We start from the raw sequence: 17,683 nt of genomic DNA, 5'->3' as shown, positions 1-17,683 counted from the left end.
CCCCAACAGACCTCGATAATGGCAGAAGTGTTTGTTCGAAGGTCACACGCATGTCATTATGAGGTTCCTGTAGATATTGTGTCCAGAAGATGGAATCCTCCATTCTTGACCGGCGTTTAAACTAGTCGAAAATGAAAAAGAAATTAGCTGATGAGAATCCGTGGTAGGAAAGTAGGTAAGTGCAAAGCTACTTGTGTCATATTTTCCGCTGTTATAAGGGTTGAGACAGAAAAATTAGAGCTGACAAGATAATAAATAGGCCATGCAGGATTGATGGATTCGCTATATTTTAGCGGGAAGCCAGAGGGCTTCTTTGGGACCACGCCAAGTTTCCCCCAGGCTTCACTTTCTTGATCTAATTATAATACTAGCTCTTAATGTACCATTCGATATAATTATCTGTTCGGTTGTGTGTTACCTGCCAGTGCTGGACGACCACAGATTATCAAGTTCGCGGTTTACAATTCTCGTAGTAGTGGCTTTAGTGGTACCTACTATAGGCAATAGTGAGAGCGGTTCAGAGGCCTTGAATCTCTTCCAAGGTTGTTTCCCCGGGTCAGGAAGCTTAGTACCTTCAGCCCTAGAGGACTATTACTGTAACTGCCCAGGCGAAGCTGCCAACGGCGGATGAGGCGTGATTACGGCCCAGGGCGGAATAGAAATACAAGTGAGCATCATTCACGAAGAATCTAGAGCCTGGTGAGAGTGGGTCAGATTATAGTGAACATATATATATATATGCCAGTGGTTGACTAGTAACTAAGACTACTGTTAACTTGAAAGAACCAGATATAGCGGTATGTTTAGGTAGACTGACTAAGCATCAAGTGCTTATCAAGAACCTTGCTTTCTTGATCAAGAGCAAAAACGAATTTCGAAAGTGAAATTTCCCGCGTGATGTACGCATGTAGGGAAAAAAGAAAAAGGTAAGCACCGAGGGCGATTTGAACGCCCGACTTAGGACACTGCAAATCCTGTGAAACTGTTAGTTGAAAATTCAATATTTAATATAGGTCACGTGATACGCACCTCACTCTACCCCTGAGTTATCGGTGCTCGTTATTGGCTGATCCACCTTCTTTATGTATACAAGCCAGCTGATATTTAGCAATTCTTGGTAACCTCATCCCTCATCCCGTTACCATAACAAATCTCCAATTAGCAAGCTAAAAAAGGGCCAGAACGATGTAAATAGATAGAAACGGCCGTACGCTCCCTGTGAGATTTTGAAGTTTCGCGCCCAGGTGAAACGATGTCCTCACGGTTTTGCCGACTGGGTGATCGATCGAGGTATTCAGTTGGGTCGTAAGTAGCAAAAGTTTGAAACCCCTTGTTGACTTGTTCTCGTCTCCGCCTTCTGATCGCGAACAAGTAGCTACCTAAGATGGTATAGATAGGCCAATTTATTCCATCTTAGGTAGCTACTAGTCTGCCCTTCAAAGGCGGTCGATAATGGTGTTGCAAAAGTTTGAAACCTCCTATTGCCCATGTAGTACTTAGAAATAGTAGATGCTTGATCGGCGGAAGTTCGACCGTCTCGGCGACATTTCCAGCAGTGGTTGCCAGCATTAGAGATACACTTGTGACTTTACATAAGTTACCGGTGGAATTCAGTTGATGAGTAAACTTGAACTCGAACTGTCATGGGGCTCGGTGACAGTTCTAACCGTGGGGCGGCTATTGCGGAATCGAAATACACTTTCTGCCGCACGAAGAACTTACCTTTACTAAGTACTAGTAGTAAGTACTATTACCACTAACTATACATTTCTGGATGAAGTCATCAGCGGAGCTCATGAGTAAACTCCCCGTTTAATAGTACTGGTGCCCTTGTCATATAAAAGGGCAGGCAAATCTTTCAATAAGGAACGGAACTTCAAGTTCAACCTGCCTCGCATCGTTCCAAAGAATCTTGATCTTGAAGTTTAATCTTTGGAACATCATGTCTGTTAGCCCAAATCGCACCATCATCATCGTCGGCGTGGGATCGACCATGTCCCGATCACTTGCCCTCTGGCTTGCCAATCTGGGCTGGAGCATCGCTCTTGTTTCTCGCTCGGAAAATAGCCTATCCAAGATCGCCGATGAAGTCAAAGCCGCCCAGACAAGCGCTGATGCAAAAGTAATCTACCGCACCGCCGACGCCGGTAATTCCAGCAGCCTCACTGCCGCCTTAGACTGGTGTGCCCAGCAGTTCAACGGCAAGGTGGATGTTTTGAACTACAATGCTGCTCATGTTGCTGAATCGCACATCTCCGAGCTCAGCGTAGAGATGCTGGAGCTTGACCTCCGGGTCTCCGCGATTGGCACTCTTGTCGCTGGCCAGTGGTTCACCCGCAACGCCAACTCTGACTATGTCTCCAATGGAGAGTGGCCACTCTTCCTCGTTACTGGTGGCATGCTTGACAAGGATCCGCAGGTGGTCTTCTCCTCACTTTCTACTGTCAAGGCCGCATCGCAAACACTTAGCCGCCTCTTTGCGAAGGCACTCCCTCAAACTTCCCATATTGTGGTCGGTATGCCGCTGATCAAAACCCGCATCGATAACCCAGAAACTGGCGGCTACGCTGAGGGCTACCATCCCGACACCATCATCCAGAAGGTATTCAAGCCCTTCTTTGAGGACCGCGAGAAGCTGCAGAATGGAGTGGATAATTGGACGGTGGAGCGGGCTATTTGATGATTATGAAACAGGACCGCTCAAGTGTGCTTATTGGTGAATATTATTATAAATGACTGGATTGGCTTGTTATAACTTTGGCCTTGAATGGAGATGTGGCGATTAGCTATTTCTCGACACTTCTCTACTGTGGGAGGCTTCTGAGCAGCTCTTTGGCTCTATCTGAATAGTTGGCAGTAATATTAAAACGATTCTGATATTCTAAGGTCCCCTCATAAAAGTAGCAGTAGCTTTATCAAAGCTTCAATGTACCCGACAATCTACTATGTGTGTATAGTTGCATTTCAGCAAGGTCCTTCGCAGGAGCAGCACGCCGAGACTTGAGAGCATCACCTCCTGGTCTCCATCTCCATGAGTCGGTCAGCGGTTGGGATAGAGTACCCTCGATCAACTCAACAACGTGTTTTCCGATGTTTGGCAGAAGCTTGAAAGAATGGCTGTAATAGAGGATTAGACAAAATATTAGTTCAAAAGTGTCCTCTGTTTCCACTTACCCACTATCTCCAGTAGCCAAGATAAAATTCTTCCATCGAGGGTGCTCGCAAATCAATAAATTGGCATCGGCGGTATCTGTGCACCAGCACAACGATCGGTTGAAAAGCTCCTTATCTTTGAACTGAGGTAGGAATCTCGCGATGGCTTTCCGAATGGTTACTTCGGAAGCTTCAGGGTAAGTATCTGTGGGATGTTTGGCGTGCGATCGTGGAACGGAGATAAGTTTGGGAGCGGTAGCACCGTATGGTTGGTGCTCCTTGAAACGTGTAAAGCCAGGGAACTCGTCGCAGACTTTGATTATACCGTGTCTGGTGATATTTCATTAGCTTGTAACTGGGTGGTCGATGACTGGATTCAAATGCTTGCTCACTCGTTAGGTTCGAAGAAGAAACCGTATTCCCCGTCATAGACGACCGGCATGTTTTTATAACGAGCCGCTTCTTCGGGTGTGAGTTTGATGTGGGCAAATACCCAGGCCTGGCCGAAGTTTGTATAAGCCTTGGAGCGATATAAAAACCAGAGTTTTTGTGCTCTTTCTTTGATCTGGCTCAATTGGGTGGGGGGAGGCTTACTTTCGAAACGCATTGATCGTCTAGGTCGACCAAGGTCGAACTCCAAGCACCGGCAGCGAGAACAACCTTGTCTGCAAAATATTCCGTTCCATCCACAGTCTCAATGCCGATGCAAGTGGCTTTATTGTCGGCGAATAGAGGCTTTTTGAAAGTGCCAGCACTAAAAGATTGCGCCAGTCAAACACTGAACTCCCATCAAAGTGAAATTACATTGTTTTCCTCACTTACCGGCCAAAGCCAAAGTTCACACCTTGCTCCTTCAGATGCTGGCCAATAGCATTGATGGCTTTGGCTGCTGCGAGCCAGCCTCCATCGCCGCAAAGTAAGCCTTTCCATCCCTATTTGATCTATTCAGTATTTGCCTCTCGTCATTCTGATGAACGGGACTTTTACCTTGACCTGTTCTTTCGTAAACTGTGGCAGCCTTTGCAAGATTTCCTCTTCACTCCCTAGCCAGAAATTTGTCTTTTCAAGTCCGACATTCGCGTCAATGAGAGATTGAAGCTTTTTTCTGAGATTTGCAATGCCATCCTCTGAGGATGAACAATCGATCTGGGAGCCTGTCAGGATAAATCCTCTTATAAATATAGGTATAATAGTAATTCGATTGCTCACCATGCCCACGTTATGAAAGAATGACTTGAACAAATCATCATTTTTCCACATATCGAGCGCTTCCAAGGAAAGTTGCAGATCGACCTTATTGCGTAAGCGGATGCTCATGATCTTGTTTAGATCGTAGCCCGCAGACTGTGCTGACGGAATTGGATATTCATCAAGGACAGTGATGTTTGAGGGAGTGTATCCGGATCGAAGCAGGTGTAAAGCGGTCGAAGACCCCATCGTGCCGCCGCCTCCGACAACGATGACTTTTGTGTGTGTCCGTGATTGAGCCATTGTCACACTTTCCCTTGAGCACCGTAAGCGCTTTTACTTCAGTGATATTGCGATAATGTCAAAGCTAAGTCCGGAGCGGAAGAGATGTCTAAGCTGCCCAGGTTTTGAAGAATGAACGAACAATCAATATAGCCGAGAAGCTTCCGTTTAGCAGATCAAGCCATGTCATGTGAATTGTTCAACAGGTCTTGGGATGATGTTGGACCTTCAGTTTTTACAGCTCCACAAGATCACAAGGACTAGTTCGCGCCGCTAGTCCGATATCCAACGATAACGAATGTCGGATATGACCCTGGAGAAGAAGAGAGCCGATTGCTGGTGAGTCACCCAGCCAATAGGCGGTTAGTGCCAGTGGCTTGATCCGCCAATGTATCGCCGAAGTTTTGTGGAGTGGGACGCGCTAGTGTCATCCTTTCGCGTGGACCTTCAATTCAATTCCGACCCCGAGAACCCCATGGCACGCAACCAGGAATTTTGAGGGGAACGTGGGGAATTTTTCACACGCTCCACTTGGCCAGCGTGCGACTCCGGATAATTGAGATCAAGATAAACAGACCGTTTCATGATAACAGTGGACTTTTCTCAATCATAGCCTTTATCTTGAGATAAATCAATAACTCCCACTGGCGATTTGCGTGAATTAAGAACAATGATAGTAGTGATAGTAGTTCTTCAGGGTGATAAGGTGGGCGAAAACCGGTTAGACTGGACAAACACTATCAGTGTTGATTAGATGCAACGCCCATGGCAAGATATTCATCAGCTCAACCATCGCCTGGACCTTCATACCCCAACGAATGGGCGCTAGAGGTTGACTGATCTTGGAGAGAGCGTGGGGAAATTTTGATTCAGCCGGGATTCGGCTGGCGACAGACCCCAGTCTTAAGTTTAGCGCGGAGAAGATAAGCGAACATGGCTTGAATCTAGTATTAAGTGTCTGAGTATAAATAAATAACCATGCATGCGGCACGCTCCTGAAAAGTCATTTCAAATTCAAACACTGACTCAACCGTCGTACAAACTGACCATTGCATGCCGTTTGAGCATATTTACTATGGCCGACGTAAAGAGTCCCGTCTCTAGTCCTCGCGATGAGGAACCCAGATACCCCGAGACACAGCAGGCGGAATTAACCGATCTCCCCCACGGAATCGATGTCGAGCAATACAGGGCTACAGTGCCGCGATGGAAGCGAATTTGGCAACACAGTTTGACGCAGATGATACTTCTTAGTATCCAAGCATTCTGTGGACCAGCCATGTCGGATGCAATTACTGGTGAGTCGACAACCAAATTCAACACAGCGCCCCCCAGTTGAACTAACAATTATTCAAGGCTTGGGCGGGGGTGGTCTTGCCACTCCGCAGGTATCCAATATTTCAACGGCAATTAGATATGCTATGCTTGCTGTCGGTATGAATTTGCATTTTCGCACTCTCACCGAGATATTCCAGCACTGACCTGGGAAATTCCTCCATCAGTTTGTTTCCTAGGCGGTCCCATCGTCAATAAGATTGGCGTTAAGTGGGCCCTCGTCATCGGCTCGATGTCTTTCCCCATCCAAGGATCTGCGTATTACTGTAATAGCAAATTTGGAAACCAATGGGTAAGTGGTTGATTTCCTGCTCCATCGGGCAATGTGAATCATGCATGTCTAACCCAACTGTTTGACCTAGTATCTCATTCTGAGTGGTGCTATCAGTGGAATCGGAACTGCGTGCTGGTATGTTGCTGAAGCTGGAGCTATCATGACACTTGCACCTTCTGGCGCTCGTGGAAAGTATTTGGCCTTGTGGATTGTGTCGCGGAATCTAGGACAACTGGTTGGAGGTGCTATCAAGTATGTCTTTTTTGGGGAAATCCTAACTAAAAGCCTTGTCCATGAGTATTCGAGTCCTTTTACTAACACCTCTTGTGTAGTCTTGCAAAGAATCACGAGAAGGGTACCGAGGGCGGAATTTCTCCTGATACTTATGTGGCTTTCGTGATAATCGAGAGTCTTGCGTGAGTAACCCACGTCATGCAATACCTACTATATCCTAATTTTACGTTATAGTCTACCTTTCGCCCTCTTGATCGTCCCATTCGAGAGTGTTGTCCGATCTGACGGTACAAAGATTGTCACGGCCGAGACACTCTCCACGAAGCAGGAACTGAGACGCATCGCGAAGACCGTGACATCAAGACTAATCATTCTCTCTTCTCTGTGGGCATTATGGTCGTTCTTCTACAGGTATTTTGAAATCTCATCAATTTCTTATAACAACGAGAAAGAAAGAAAAGCTAACAATAGCGATAGCGGCTCCTGGTCCACTTATCTGGGAATCTACTTCTCCGTCCGCACCCGCGCCCTCTCATCTCTAGTATCGCCATTCTTCTGCATGTAAGTCAGCCCCCGACACCCCAAAGTTACCCCAGCTAACACTTCCTGCTATCAGTGTCGGCTGTTTTGGCCTCGGCTTCATACTCGACATGAAAGGCCTCAGTCAGCGCCGCCGAGCCCAAATCGGATTATACACCGTCATCATTCTCAATGTCGGCGTCTATATCTGGTCCATTATCATGCAGGTCAAATTTGATCACCACAACCCTGGCCATATCGATTGGGACGATGGAATCTACGCCAAGTCATTTCTGCCGTATTTCTTCGTGCAGACGACGGGACCACTGTCCCAGTCGTATATGTATTGGCTCCTGTCTTCTTTTGCAACTGATGCCCAAGGTAAGCTCAAGTGTTATGCTCGACGAAATCGCCTGGTGTTAATATCTATTTACTAGAAAATGTGCGTAATGGGGCTGCGTTCAGATGTATTGAAGCTGTTGGTCAGGCTGTTGCCTATGGTATGAATACTCAGACAACAAGTGACCCCATAATTGGATTGTACGTTTTACCTCGGCTTGCAACCTGCAAGCTTGCCGTTTTGAATTTTTGAAATTTGTGATGATCTAACCTTGAGATGGTATAGTGGTGTGACGTTCGGATTACTTGGTGCTGCTATTATTCCCATGATCATGCTTGTGAATTCGACCCCAGATCAGATCCCGGCGGATGTTGTCGCTGAACAGCAAAATGCGGCACGGGAAAAGCTTGAGGGTGCTTAAAGGGGAAAGAAAGCACTCTGTAGATGGGACTATCAAATGCAAGATACTAGTACGAAATGAGGTAACCTTAGGAATTTATGATTTATTTGATTATCTTATGTAGTAGAGAAGGTGCCACCTTCATTATGAGTTATGCGTGGACGATCTATTCCCATGCTTGATATTCAAAATATGAAGGTTACCCATAGTCCAAGAAAATGATAATGTATTGTTAGACAGGAGTGGAAAAAATAAAAATCTTAAATCTTTAATATACATATGCCCAAAATTGACGCAAGATGGTAATGTGCCAAAAAGTACACGGGGTTTGAACTCAGCGCCAACCACAAGTAAAGAAAAATTCCCATCGATGGGAAATGAAGTGGGCGTGATGCTGAATTCGATGTCTATTTTTCGAGATTGCATCTAGTAGACAACCGCCGAAGGCCGGGTAAACGGTAACATGTTGGTGGAGGAAATGGTACAGGGCGAAGAGTGAGAATAGGCCGGCTGGGGGGGTTCGACGGTGTCGGAGGCTGTGGTCATGCTGTTTATTTCTTGTTACGAGCAGCCTGCTCCTTGACGTATCTGGCAATGAGCTCCTTCCTATTAGGTGAGATATTGGTTAGCGTTTTGTTTGAAACGGGTTATATTGAGTCAGGTAGAAGGGTGGGGGAAAACATACTGGACCTGCGGAGGAGCCTTCTCGTAGTGGCTGAACTCCATGGTGTATTCACCCTTACCCTGGGTGGCAGCACGGAGGTTGGAGCTGAAGCCGAACATGCCGTTCAGACTGCAGTCGGCGTAGATGGTGAACTCGTCGACGCCGGTCTCGGTATCGTTGATGGTGGCGCCGCGCTTGTTCAGCAGGGCAATAACATCACCCTGGAACTCGGAGGGAGCGGTGACAACGGTCTTCATCAGGGGCTCAAGGACGGCCGGCTGGCTGTCTGCGAAGGCCTTGCGGAAGGCCTGCTGGGTAGCGTTCTTGAACGCCATTTCGGACGAATCAGTCATGTGAGTAGCACCATCGTTGACAACCATGCGTGTACCCAGAACCTTGTGGCCGATCAGGGGACCCTTCTCGCAAGAAAGGTTGAATCCCTTCTCGCAAGCGTACAGGAACTTCTCCGAGATGGAACCTCCGACAATTTGCTCCTCAAACTTGTTCTCCTCGAGGGAACCGGTGGGCTCCATCCATCCCATGACACGGGCGTAATCACCAGCACCACCAGTCTGCTTCTTCAGTAGGTGGTCGAAGTCGACACGGTTACCGATGGTCTCACGGTAGGCGACCTGAGGCTGGCCGGTCTCGCAGTCGACACGGTACTCACGGCGCATACGCTCGACGTAGATGTCCAGGTGCAGCTCACCCATTCCGGAAATGATGGTCTGCTCACTCTCGCTGTCATAGGTCACGCGGAAGGTCGGGTCCTCACGCTGGAAGCGGGCCATAGCCTTGGAGAAGTTGGCGGCATCCTTGGCTTGCTTGGGCTTGATGGACAGGGAAATGACAGGCTCAGGGACGAACATGGACGACATGCTGTAGCCCAGCTGGCCGTCAGTGAAGGTATCACCAGATGCACATTCGACACCGAACACGGCACAGATCTCACCAGCACCGATCTCGTTGACTTCCTCCATCTCGTTGGAGTGCATGCGCACAATACGGGGGATCTTGACTTTCTTGTTGTTACGGGCGTTGAAGACGTTGGCACTCTTGCGGAGAGTACCCTGGTACACACGGATGTAGGTCAGTTGGCCGAAGTTGCTCTCTTCGAGCTTGAAGGCCAGACCGACGAATGGGAGGGAGTTGTAAGGGACGAGCTTGACAGAGGCCTCGTTACGCTTCTGGTCCAGGGCAAGGTTCTCAACCTCGGAGGGGTTGGGAAGGTAGTCGACGACACCGTCCAGCATGGGCTGAACAGACTTGTTGGCAAGCGCAGAGCCCATGAAGACGGGAGTGAACTTCAGATTGATGGTGGCGCGGCGAATGGCGGCCTTGAGCTGATCGGGAGTAGGCTCCTTCTCATCAAGGAAAAGCTCGGCGATCTCATCATCGACATCGGCCAGAGTCTCAACAAGCATGGCCTTGCGCTCCGCGACAACATCCGCCAGTCTCTCGGGGATCTCCCTCACGGAGAGCTCCTCACCACTCTCACCGACATTGTAGATAGCCTTCATGGTGATCAGATCCACAACACCCTCGAACTCATCCTCGGCACCGATGGGGACTTGGACAGCGGCCGCAGGCATCTTGAGCTTGGAGTTGATCTGGTCAACCGCCTTGAAGGGGTTGGCACCCATGCGGTCCATCTTGTTGACGAAGGAGATACGGGGAACGTTGTAGCGGCGCATTTGACGGTCGACAGTAATGGTCTGAGACTGAACACCGGACACAGCACACAGAATGAGAACAGCACCGTCGAGAACGCGCAGCGCTCTCTCAACCTCAATGGTGAAATCAATGTGACCGGGGGTATCAATCAGGTTGACGTGGTACTTCTGGTCAACGCCCTCCTTGTCCTTCTTGACCCAGTCACAGAAGGTAGCAGCGGACTGAATAGTAATACCCTTCTCACGCTCCAGATCCATAGAGTCCATCTTAGCACCAACACTGTCACGGCCACGGACCTCGTGGATGGCCTTAATCCGACCGGTGTAGAAGAGGACTCGCTCGGTACAGGTGGTCTTGCCGCTGTCGATATGGGCCTGTGAGAGATGACTTCATTAGACTTTGGGAATAGCATAGTAGACGAAAAAGGATGTAATTACCGCAATGCCGATGTTGCGGACCTTGTCCAGGCGAGCAGCCTCTACGGGGTCAAGGTTGTCGATAATGGCGGCTTGCGACAGGGTCTCCGGGTTGGCCGCAGCGGCCTCGAGACTGTAGACAGCGAGTTAGACGACGGCGTTCATAACGCGATACCTTCACGGATTAAGTACTCACACTGCGGAGGCAGTAGAAGAGGCATTGCGTCGCTGCTCCCATTGCTTCAGAACCGACTGATAAGCCGGAGCGCCGATGGGCCGCATAGCGGTCGTGGATACGCATCGCGAGCGCAGGAGGGTCTGAGACTGAAGACGGGGGGCTCTGGTTAAACCAGACACCGCACGGTACTGTAGCCGTGCAAGAGAAGGAGACCTCATGGCGACAATCGACTCACACCGGAATTGATCGAGTCGAGACGGAGTGACAGCGCGCTTGTTTTCGCGAAAAAAAAGTTCGGGGAAGCCAGGAACAGTCACGTGCACACCAGCCTGTCAGGGTGGGCGCATTACAATCGACCAAAACAGAAGAGAATAACAGTCAATTGCAACTGAAATAGGTGGAAATGATAGGTTATGGCTTAAGCGAAGAATCAAAGCATATGATACAATCATACAGTCCTGCGGTATGCAGTATATACCATGCACATGCACCACGCACCATTAGGATCAGAGTTGGATTGGATATAAAGACCAAGATCAGGTCCAAGCTAATGTACAAGTATAAAACACAGGCGCCGTTATTTTCCCATAATATTCGAACTGGAAACAAGTATGCAAAGACGCTGCCATCGATTCGCAGAGGAACAAAAGGCGCGCATCGAACGAAAAGCGGTTTCAACCCGCTTATTTGCCTTGTCGTTGCTTGTGCTTGGGGTTCTTGGAACTGGAGAGAAGAAGAATAGATTAGAGTTCGCACTTTGCAAGCCGAAAGAGTATAGAGAATGAGTCCTCTATCTCGCATCAAAATCAAGACTCACCAGATAATGTAAACACGGTTCTTTCGGCGAACGGGCTACATATCCAGAATTAGCACCCTCAACCACAATCCTCTCCAGATATTGAATCATTTTCTCAAAGAGATAGATCCGATCTTCCGATATCATACCTTGCAACCATCACAAAGCCGCTTCACCGAGGACCGGGTCTTCATTCCGCGGACCTGCTCGATCTGCCGAGAGGCGCCAACAGTCGCCGCAACAGCATTGTTGTTCTGCTTGGAAGCTGCCCGCAACCTCGTGAGGCTGTTTTGAATCATGTGCGAAAAGGGTCGGAGGGAGATAGCTCCAGGGAGGGATCGACGAGTGACGGAGGGGAGGAGTTGGCGGAGGGCGCCGGGGGCTCCCAGGACGGAGCGGAGAGAGAACATGATGGTGGGAGGTGAGTGGTGACCGTGAATCTGAAATTCTGAGGCTTCGCCTCGCGTTTCCTGGTCGGTAGAACGTAGGGGGGATCGGAATCGGTGATTGATGCTGGCTCCCCGGGTGCTCGCGCTCAGAAGATTGTTGCTCGGGTTTTCAGTTTTGCCGGGGCCGTACTTTATATGTGGGTCCGGAAGTATGAGAATACCTACTCTTAGAGACATTCATACGACAGAGAATGGTTCAGTAATAGCACTACTAGTAGTATGGAAATATATGTAAGGCAATGTATTAGCAAGGAGCTATGATACAGTCGAAACAAACTCCCATTCTATATCGGGACCCAACGCCAAACGGGGAAAGCACTTCAAATGGGGTTGCACTTTTAAACCGCTAAAACAAAAAGAACACTGGTCATCAACCGTTTGACTCTCACTGTTCGAGATTCACATATTTATAAATAGTTCACGTTCAACATTCACATTCACATTCAACTTCAGCCATCTACGACCGCAGGAAGGTCTGGTAGGTGGGGGAGTCGGTGTGTTCGCTGAACGGGTAGCCCAGATCACGGAGGAAGGATTCTAGGTCATCCTTCTCCGCAGGGGGGGCATTGGATAGCAGCCAGAACCTTGCCAACGTCACCGCCATAGTTACGGTAGTGGAACAGAGAGATGTTCTGTTTGGGACGGAGGGTGGCAAGGAACTTGGCCAGAGCACCGGGTCGCTCGGGGAATTCGAACATGAACAATCGCTCGTCGGCGACATCGGAGCGGCCGCCGACCAGGAATCGAATATGACGCTTAGCCAGCTCGTCTTCGCTCAGATCGCGAACATTCATGCCCGCCTTCTCGAGCTCCTCCATGATCTTGACCAGATCTTCGGGGCCAGTCGCGGCGGACAGAGAGATACCCATGAGGACATCGGCAGAGTCGTCGCGAGCATAACGGTAGCTAAAAGCAGTCACGGCCTGGGGCAGAATAACCTCGACAAGCTTGGCGAATGCGCCAGGCGTCTCGGGGATCTTCACGCTGAGAAGAGCCTCTTTGCGCTCGCCGAGAGCAGCACGCTCGGCAACGAAGCGCAGGCGGTCGAAGTCCATGTTGGCACCGGAAGTGATTGCGACGAGTTCACGGCTAGGGTCAGGGCTGGGGTTCTTGGCGACGTACTTCTTGAGACCAGCGAGGGAGAGAGCACCAGCGGGCTCAACGACCGATCGGGTGTCCATGAAAACATCCTTAATAGCAGCACAGACCTCGTCCGTAGAGACTTGAATAACTTCGTCGATGACATCCCGGCAGACACGGTAGTTCTCCTCGCCCACGGACTTGACGGCAGCGCCATCAACGAAGAGACCGACCTCCTTCAAGAACACGCGCTTGCCATCATCGAGGGACTGAGCCATGGCGTTGGCATCGTAAGCCTCGACACCGATGACCTTGACCTGGGGCGCAATGCGCTTCAGATAGACACCAATACCCCCAATCAGGCCGCCACCACCGACACCGCAGAAGACCGCCTCCAGCTTGTCGAGGTTGGCCTGACGTAGCAGCTCCATACCGATAGTACCTTGACCAGCAATGACATACGGGTCATCGAATGGCGGGATACTGGTGAGACCGTGCTGCTTCTCCAACCGATGGGCCTCATCCTTGGCCGCATCGAAATCATTTCCGTGGAGAACAACGCTGCCACCCAGGCGGGCAACGTTCAAGTGCTTGATAGCGGGGGTTCCGGCCGGCATGACAATGGTCGCGGGGATTCTAAGCTTGCGGGCAGAGTACGCAACACCTTGAGCATGGTTGCCAGCAGAGCAAGCAATGACACCCTTCCACCGCTGCTCGTTGTTCAGGTGGGCCATCTTGTTATAGGCGCCACGAAGCTTGAAGCTGAATACAGGGAGGAGATCCTCCCGCTTGAGAAGCACTCGGCTTTCAAGACGGTTGCTCAGGTTGACGGCATGGTGTAGTGGGGTTTCATCAATAACATCGTAAACGCGGGAAGTCAAGATCAATCGGAGATACTACAAGCGCCGAAAGAGTCAGCTGGTATTTGGGGGGAAATATGGTGACGGGAAAATAATTCTCACGTCTGGATATCCATTGGGAAGCAAAAAAGCCTCTGGGATGCCCCAGTTGGGAGGCAATCCGGGGATGCGGTCTGCGCGTTCGGAGGGGGGAGTGGGAGCGGCGGTATACTCGGTCAAAGCCAGGCCAGTCCGCTTGGGAGTAGTAGGTGTTGTGACACCGTTGGCGGAGGGTTCGTCGGACATGATCAACCCACGAGACCTTAAAGAAAGAGAAAGGGATCAATTGCTCAGAAAGGAGGGGAGGAATTCTTTGGCCTCTGACTCTTTTCTTTTTTTCTGGCGGGACGAGATCGGAGCATCTTAGTCATCAACCAGAGCGCTGTAAGATAACTTGAAGTTTGGGGATTGGGGATGTGAATATACATCTATTAGGGGTAATTATGAATGAGTAGCTAGCTACGTAATGATATATTCATGTATCGCACTACTCAAGCTACTTGGTTGAAAGGCACTCGGCCTTTATGAAGATATACTGCGTCGTATACAATGGCGGTCAGGGTGGATTACGTGCTACGCAGCAATAGGGAATACCCAGTAGTTAGTATAGCCAGTATAGCTAGTAGTATACTACTAGTATACATGGAAATGGATATAAATGACTAGTAGTAGGTGAATTCAATTCAAATATTACACAGTAGAGTATAATTAATAAACAATAGTACACAGTATATGTGCCGCCACGGTGACTGTATCAAAGTACTGCCGAGGCCGCGCTTAACTTGGGAGGAAAACTCCCGCGACGTCATGCCCGACTGATCAACTCTCGTCCCCCCGCAACCCGCCATCTCGACCTTCAATCGCGGCTATTTCAAGGTTCCCCTTATCCTCGACATAAAACGAGCGTCGTTGCATCCTCGCTCGTCCACAATCAACCCTTGGGCCCCTCGCTCATCACTCCACCCGACCATCGTGCCACCCTCCTTCACCACCTCTCTCCACCTCCCAATCGGAGCTCAACTACCCATCATGAGCGGCGAGTCTGTACCATCGTCTTTTGACGATCACCCGTACGTCTAAATACACTCCACAGAAACCCGCGACAATCCGTGCCGCAGGGATCCCGCCAGTGCGAAAACAACGAGCACCACGCCGGGGAGGGGAAAAAAAAAGAAAAGACCGCTTGCTAACCACACATCTTCTCCAGACAATTCCGCGAGGAATCTGGCGCTCAAAAATTTACCAGACGAATCAAGGAAGAACCCCTCATTCCACTCGGTACGTCTACCTACAACACACCCAAAAAGAAGCAATCAAGCACCCACTAACCTAACCTCTACCAACAGGCTGCGCCGCAACATGTTACGCCCTCTACCGCGCCTACCGATCAATGCGAGCCGGCGACTCAGCTGAAATGAACCGCATGTTTCGCGCCCGTATCTTCGCGCAGGCATTTACTCTCGTCGCACTCGTGGCCGGCGGAATGTACTACAAGACGGAGCGGAAGCAACGGCGGGAATTCGACCAGGCGGTGGAAGAGCGCAAGTCGCAGGAGAAGCGCGATGCCTGGCTGCGTGAGCTGGAAATTCGTGATGAGGAGGATCGCGAGTGGCGCGAGCGTCATGCGGCTTTTGAGGCGGCGGCCAAGGACGGTGTGAAGAAGGTTGAGCAGCCTGATGCGGCTCGTGCGGCGATTGAGCCTGCGGATGAGAAATCCGTGGGCGTTCTGGATGCTGTGAAGGTTTTGCTGGCGAGTCGGAAGTAGGATTGTACAGTATGGACTACTAGCAGGGTAGTAGTTTCTGGCATGAGGTGGAAACCTTTTTGTCTTTTGCACGTGTAAAATAGCCAGCGATGTCGGATTATCTAGGTTGTCTTGTTTTATTATGATGTTGTAGTAGTTGTACGAGTACATAGAATGCGCCACCCCCCATCTCCGCACATGTGTTTTCTGAAGTCATTGTTTTGTCACGGCGATCATGGTCAACATTAAGAGTGTCTACAGTAGAAGCTGGATTGATTCTTGTTGAGTCAAGAGTCGTAGGTTTCCGGAAGCAGATGAAGCGGCAGGATTCCCCAGCATGCAACTCGATATGCAGGACAGCAGCATAGCACGGCACTACTACTCCACTGCACACTATACCATCCAGGTCAGGCGAAAATGGAACCAACGGCAAAAACCCAGCAAATCATTTCCCTTGCCCTGAATATTTTAGAATATTTTACGGAGGGTCCGAAGATCGACGTTGGCCTGCCGATTTGGGCTGCCTCGGACTTCACATGTGAGATCGACCACCGAGCGTCATTGACTCGACAAAGTTCGCCCTACTGCCAACTTGTACCGTCTGCTGAATTTTGAGATTTGTCCAAAGTACCTCAGAGCCAGAGGGGGGGGGGGGAATATTGAAGAATGAACAGTATCGTTCAATGTTGACTGCGCAGTATTTACCATTTCTATGGGGAAGTACACACAAGCATTTCCCCGGGTCGTCTCCGGTTTTGATATCTCGGCGTGCCGAGGTGGTTCCGCCGCATCAGAATTCGTTCTGACCCTCCCAATGGGACCTTACCTGGGAGCCCCCTTTTGGGGCCTTTTGGGGGTTCATGGCCCACCCCGCCGGGTTGTTTCCGTAACTTCGTACTAATGCTATGCAGTTAGCCCTGCAGGGTCTGCCCGTGTCCGACTCCGAGGCCCCTTCTTATGACGTCTCGCTACAAGTTCGCGAGGCCTCGGTTGAGGAACTATCGAATTTTTAGTTCCAATATAGACTTTTAGGATTTTCGTTCCAGCTGCCACTATATAACCCAGTGGACACCCAGTGGGCAGCAGTGGATCTGGATTTTCTCTCTCCATTCAAGTTCTCACTATCCACCGATACTCTAGACCAAGAGGTTCCTGACCTGACCCGACAAAGTCAATTGACTAGCAAACACAAACACTCAAATCAATACATACAACACCTATACACACACCATGCTATCCTGGGTCTACCCCCTCCGAATCGTCCAGGCACTCTTCGCCTTGGCCACTATCGGCTTAAGCGCATATGGTTCGTTCTAATCCTCTCAACCGTTTATCAACAAAAGGAGAAAAAGAACAAGATCTAACAGCACCCAGTCATCGGCACCCTCTACGACTCATGGTCCTTCTCCAACCTGAACTACTTTATGCTTTTCAACGGCTGCTGGACCACCGTCGTCGCAGTCCCCTACCTCGGCCTCGCCCCACTCTGGTTCTCGCGCATCTCCCATGAACTCGTGATTCCCTTCGTCGAGGTTATCACCATGTTGCTCTGGCTCAGCGGCTGGATTGCCCTTTCCGCCATGATCCCCAAGCCCGGCGCTTGCAACTACCCCAGCTGCCACGGGCTGCAGGCACTGATCGTTGTCGCGGCGGTTGAGTGGTGAGTTTCTCTTCTTCTTTTTTTCACCATAACCGTTTCTGTTATACGTATATTGTTATTGTTCGAGTAGAAGCTCATTATTGTGATACTGCAGGGCTCTTTTCGTCTTCACCAACTACTTCGCCCTTGTCGATCTCAAGAATTCCCGACAGAACCACAAGAGTCACCACGTGCAGGAACAACAGCAACAGCAGCCCCCTGTTTCGGAGGTGACTGGTGCATCGGAGGAAGTTTAAACGATCTTCGGCTCACTTATTTACTAATTGCACGGCACTGCACTGTGGTGCAGCACCACTTTGTACAAATTTACCTACCCCCCTAATGTTGGACCTGTGATGATGGGTTCAACTCTCTGTTGATACCCGGTTGGCACTTCAATTCACGAATATATGAATATG

At 49.8% G+C, this 17,683-nt stretch overlaps 8 protein-coding genes across 8 annotated transcripts; 4 read left to right on the top strand and 4 right to left on the bottom strand.

Annotated features, from left to right (window-relative positions):
- Window positions 1-1,942: 1,942 nt before the first annotated feature.
- N7481_010552 (uncharacterized protein) lies at window positions 1,943-2,680 on the top strand (the record flags this gene model as incomplete). The annotated part of the gene is made up of 1 exon (XM_057269771.1): window positions 1,943-2,680. One exon carries the CDS (start codon window positions 1,943-1,945, stop codon window positions 2,678-2,680), a length of 738 nt encoding a protein of 245 aa, XP_057116945.1.
- Window positions 2,681-2,915: 235 nt separating this feature from the next.
- On the bottom strand, window positions 2,916-4,644 carry N7481_010551 (NAD(P)/FAD-dependent oxidoreductase; the record flags this gene model as incomplete). The annotated part of the gene is made up of 7 exons (XM_057269770.1): window positions 2,916-3,117; window positions 3,175-3,483; window positions 3,546-3,673; window positions 3,748-3,907; window positions 3,976-4,085; window positions 4,141-4,299; window positions 4,363-4,644. 7 exons carry the CDS (start codon window positions 4,642-4,644, stop codon window positions 2,916-2,918), a joined length of 1,350 nt encoding a protein of 449 aa, XP_057116944.1.
- Window positions 4,645-5,698: 1,054 nt separating this feature from the next.
- Window positions 5,699-7,746, top strand: N7481_010550 (major facilitator superfamily domain-containing protein; the record flags this gene model as incomplete). Its single annotated transcript, XM_057269769.1, has 10 exons — window positions 5,699-5,921; window positions 5,980-6,057; window positions 6,099-6,250; window positions 6,321-6,484; window positions 6,565-6,648; window positions 6,701-6,877; window positions 6,944-7,027; window positions 7,083-7,366; window positions 7,423-7,525; window positions 7,611-7,746. The coding sequence occupies 10 exons, from the start codon at window positions 5,699-5,701 to the stop codon at window positions 7,744-7,746; spliced, it is 1,485 nt and encodes a 494-aa protein (XP_057116943.1).
- A 530-nt stretch (window positions 7,747-8,276) lies between these two features.
- On the bottom strand, window positions 8,277-10,875 carry N7481_010549 (elongation factor G; the record flags this gene model as incomplete). Its single annotated transcript, XM_057269768.1, has 4 exons — window positions 8,277-8,331; window positions 8,411-10,437; window positions 10,501-10,612; window positions 10,676-10,875. The coding sequence occupies 4 exons, from the start codon at window positions 10,873-10,875 to the stop codon at window positions 8,277-8,279; spliced, it is 2,394 nt and encodes a 797-aa protein (XP_057116942.1).
- A 465-nt stretch (window positions 10,876-11,340) lies between these two features.
- N7481_010548 (50S ribosomal protein L36) lies at window positions 11,341-11,863 on the bottom strand (the record flags this gene model as incomplete). Its single annotated transcript, XM_057269767.1, has 3 exons — window positions 11,341-11,380; window positions 11,475-11,509; window positions 11,603-11,863. The coding sequence occupies 3 exons, from the start codon at window positions 11,861-11,863 to the stop codon at window positions 11,341-11,343; spliced, it is 336 nt and encodes a 111-aa protein (XP_057116941.1).
- A 581-nt stretch (window positions 11,864-12,444) lies between these two features.
- On the bottom strand, window positions 12,445-14,127 carry N7481_010547 (threonine dehydratase, biosynthetic; the record flags this gene model as incomplete). The annotated part of the gene is made up of 2 exons (XM_057269766.1): window positions 12,445-13,878; window positions 13,945-14,127. 2 exons carry the CDS (start codon window positions 14,125-14,127, stop codon window positions 12,445-12,447), a joined length of 1,617 nt encoding a protein of 538 aa, XP_057116940.1.
- Window positions 14,128-14,910: 783 nt separating this feature from the next.
- On the top strand, window positions 14,911-15,646 carry rcf1 (respiratory supercomplex assembly factor RCF1; the record flags this gene model as incomplete). Its single annotated transcript, XM_057269765.1, has 3 exons — window positions 14,911-14,951; window positions 15,089-15,159; window positions 15,228-15,646. The coding sequence occupies 3 exons, from the start codon at window positions 14,911-14,913 to the stop codon at window positions 15,644-15,646; spliced, it is 531 nt and encodes a 176-aa protein (XP_057116939.1).
- A 1,209-nt stretch (window positions 15,647-16,855) lies between these two features.
- Window positions 16,856-17,521, top strand: N7481_010545 (MARVEL domain-containing protein; the record flags this gene model as incomplete). Its single annotated transcript, XM_057269764.1, has 3 exons — window positions 16,856-16,931; window positions 17,000-17,285; window positions 17,380-17,521. The coding sequence occupies 3 exons, from the start codon at window positions 16,856-16,858 to the stop codon at window positions 17,519-17,521; spliced, it is 504 nt and encodes a 167-aa protein (XP_057116938.1).
- Between the last annotated feature and the right edge of the window lie 162 nt (window positions 17,522-17,683).

This window comes from Penicillium waksmanii, assembly GCF_028829765.1.
Source record: "Penicillium waksmanii strain IBT 27052 chromosome Unknown utg000009l:1.0-4314994.0:1.0-4318279.0, whole genome shotgun sequence".
Classification (NCBI taxonomy): Eukaryota; Fungi; Ascomycota; class Eurotiomycetes; order Eurotiales; family Aspergillaceae; genus Penicillium; species Penicillium waksmanii.
The sequence above is the reverse complement of the archived record's forward strand: the minus strand, read 5'-3'. Positions and strand labels throughout refer to the sequence as shown.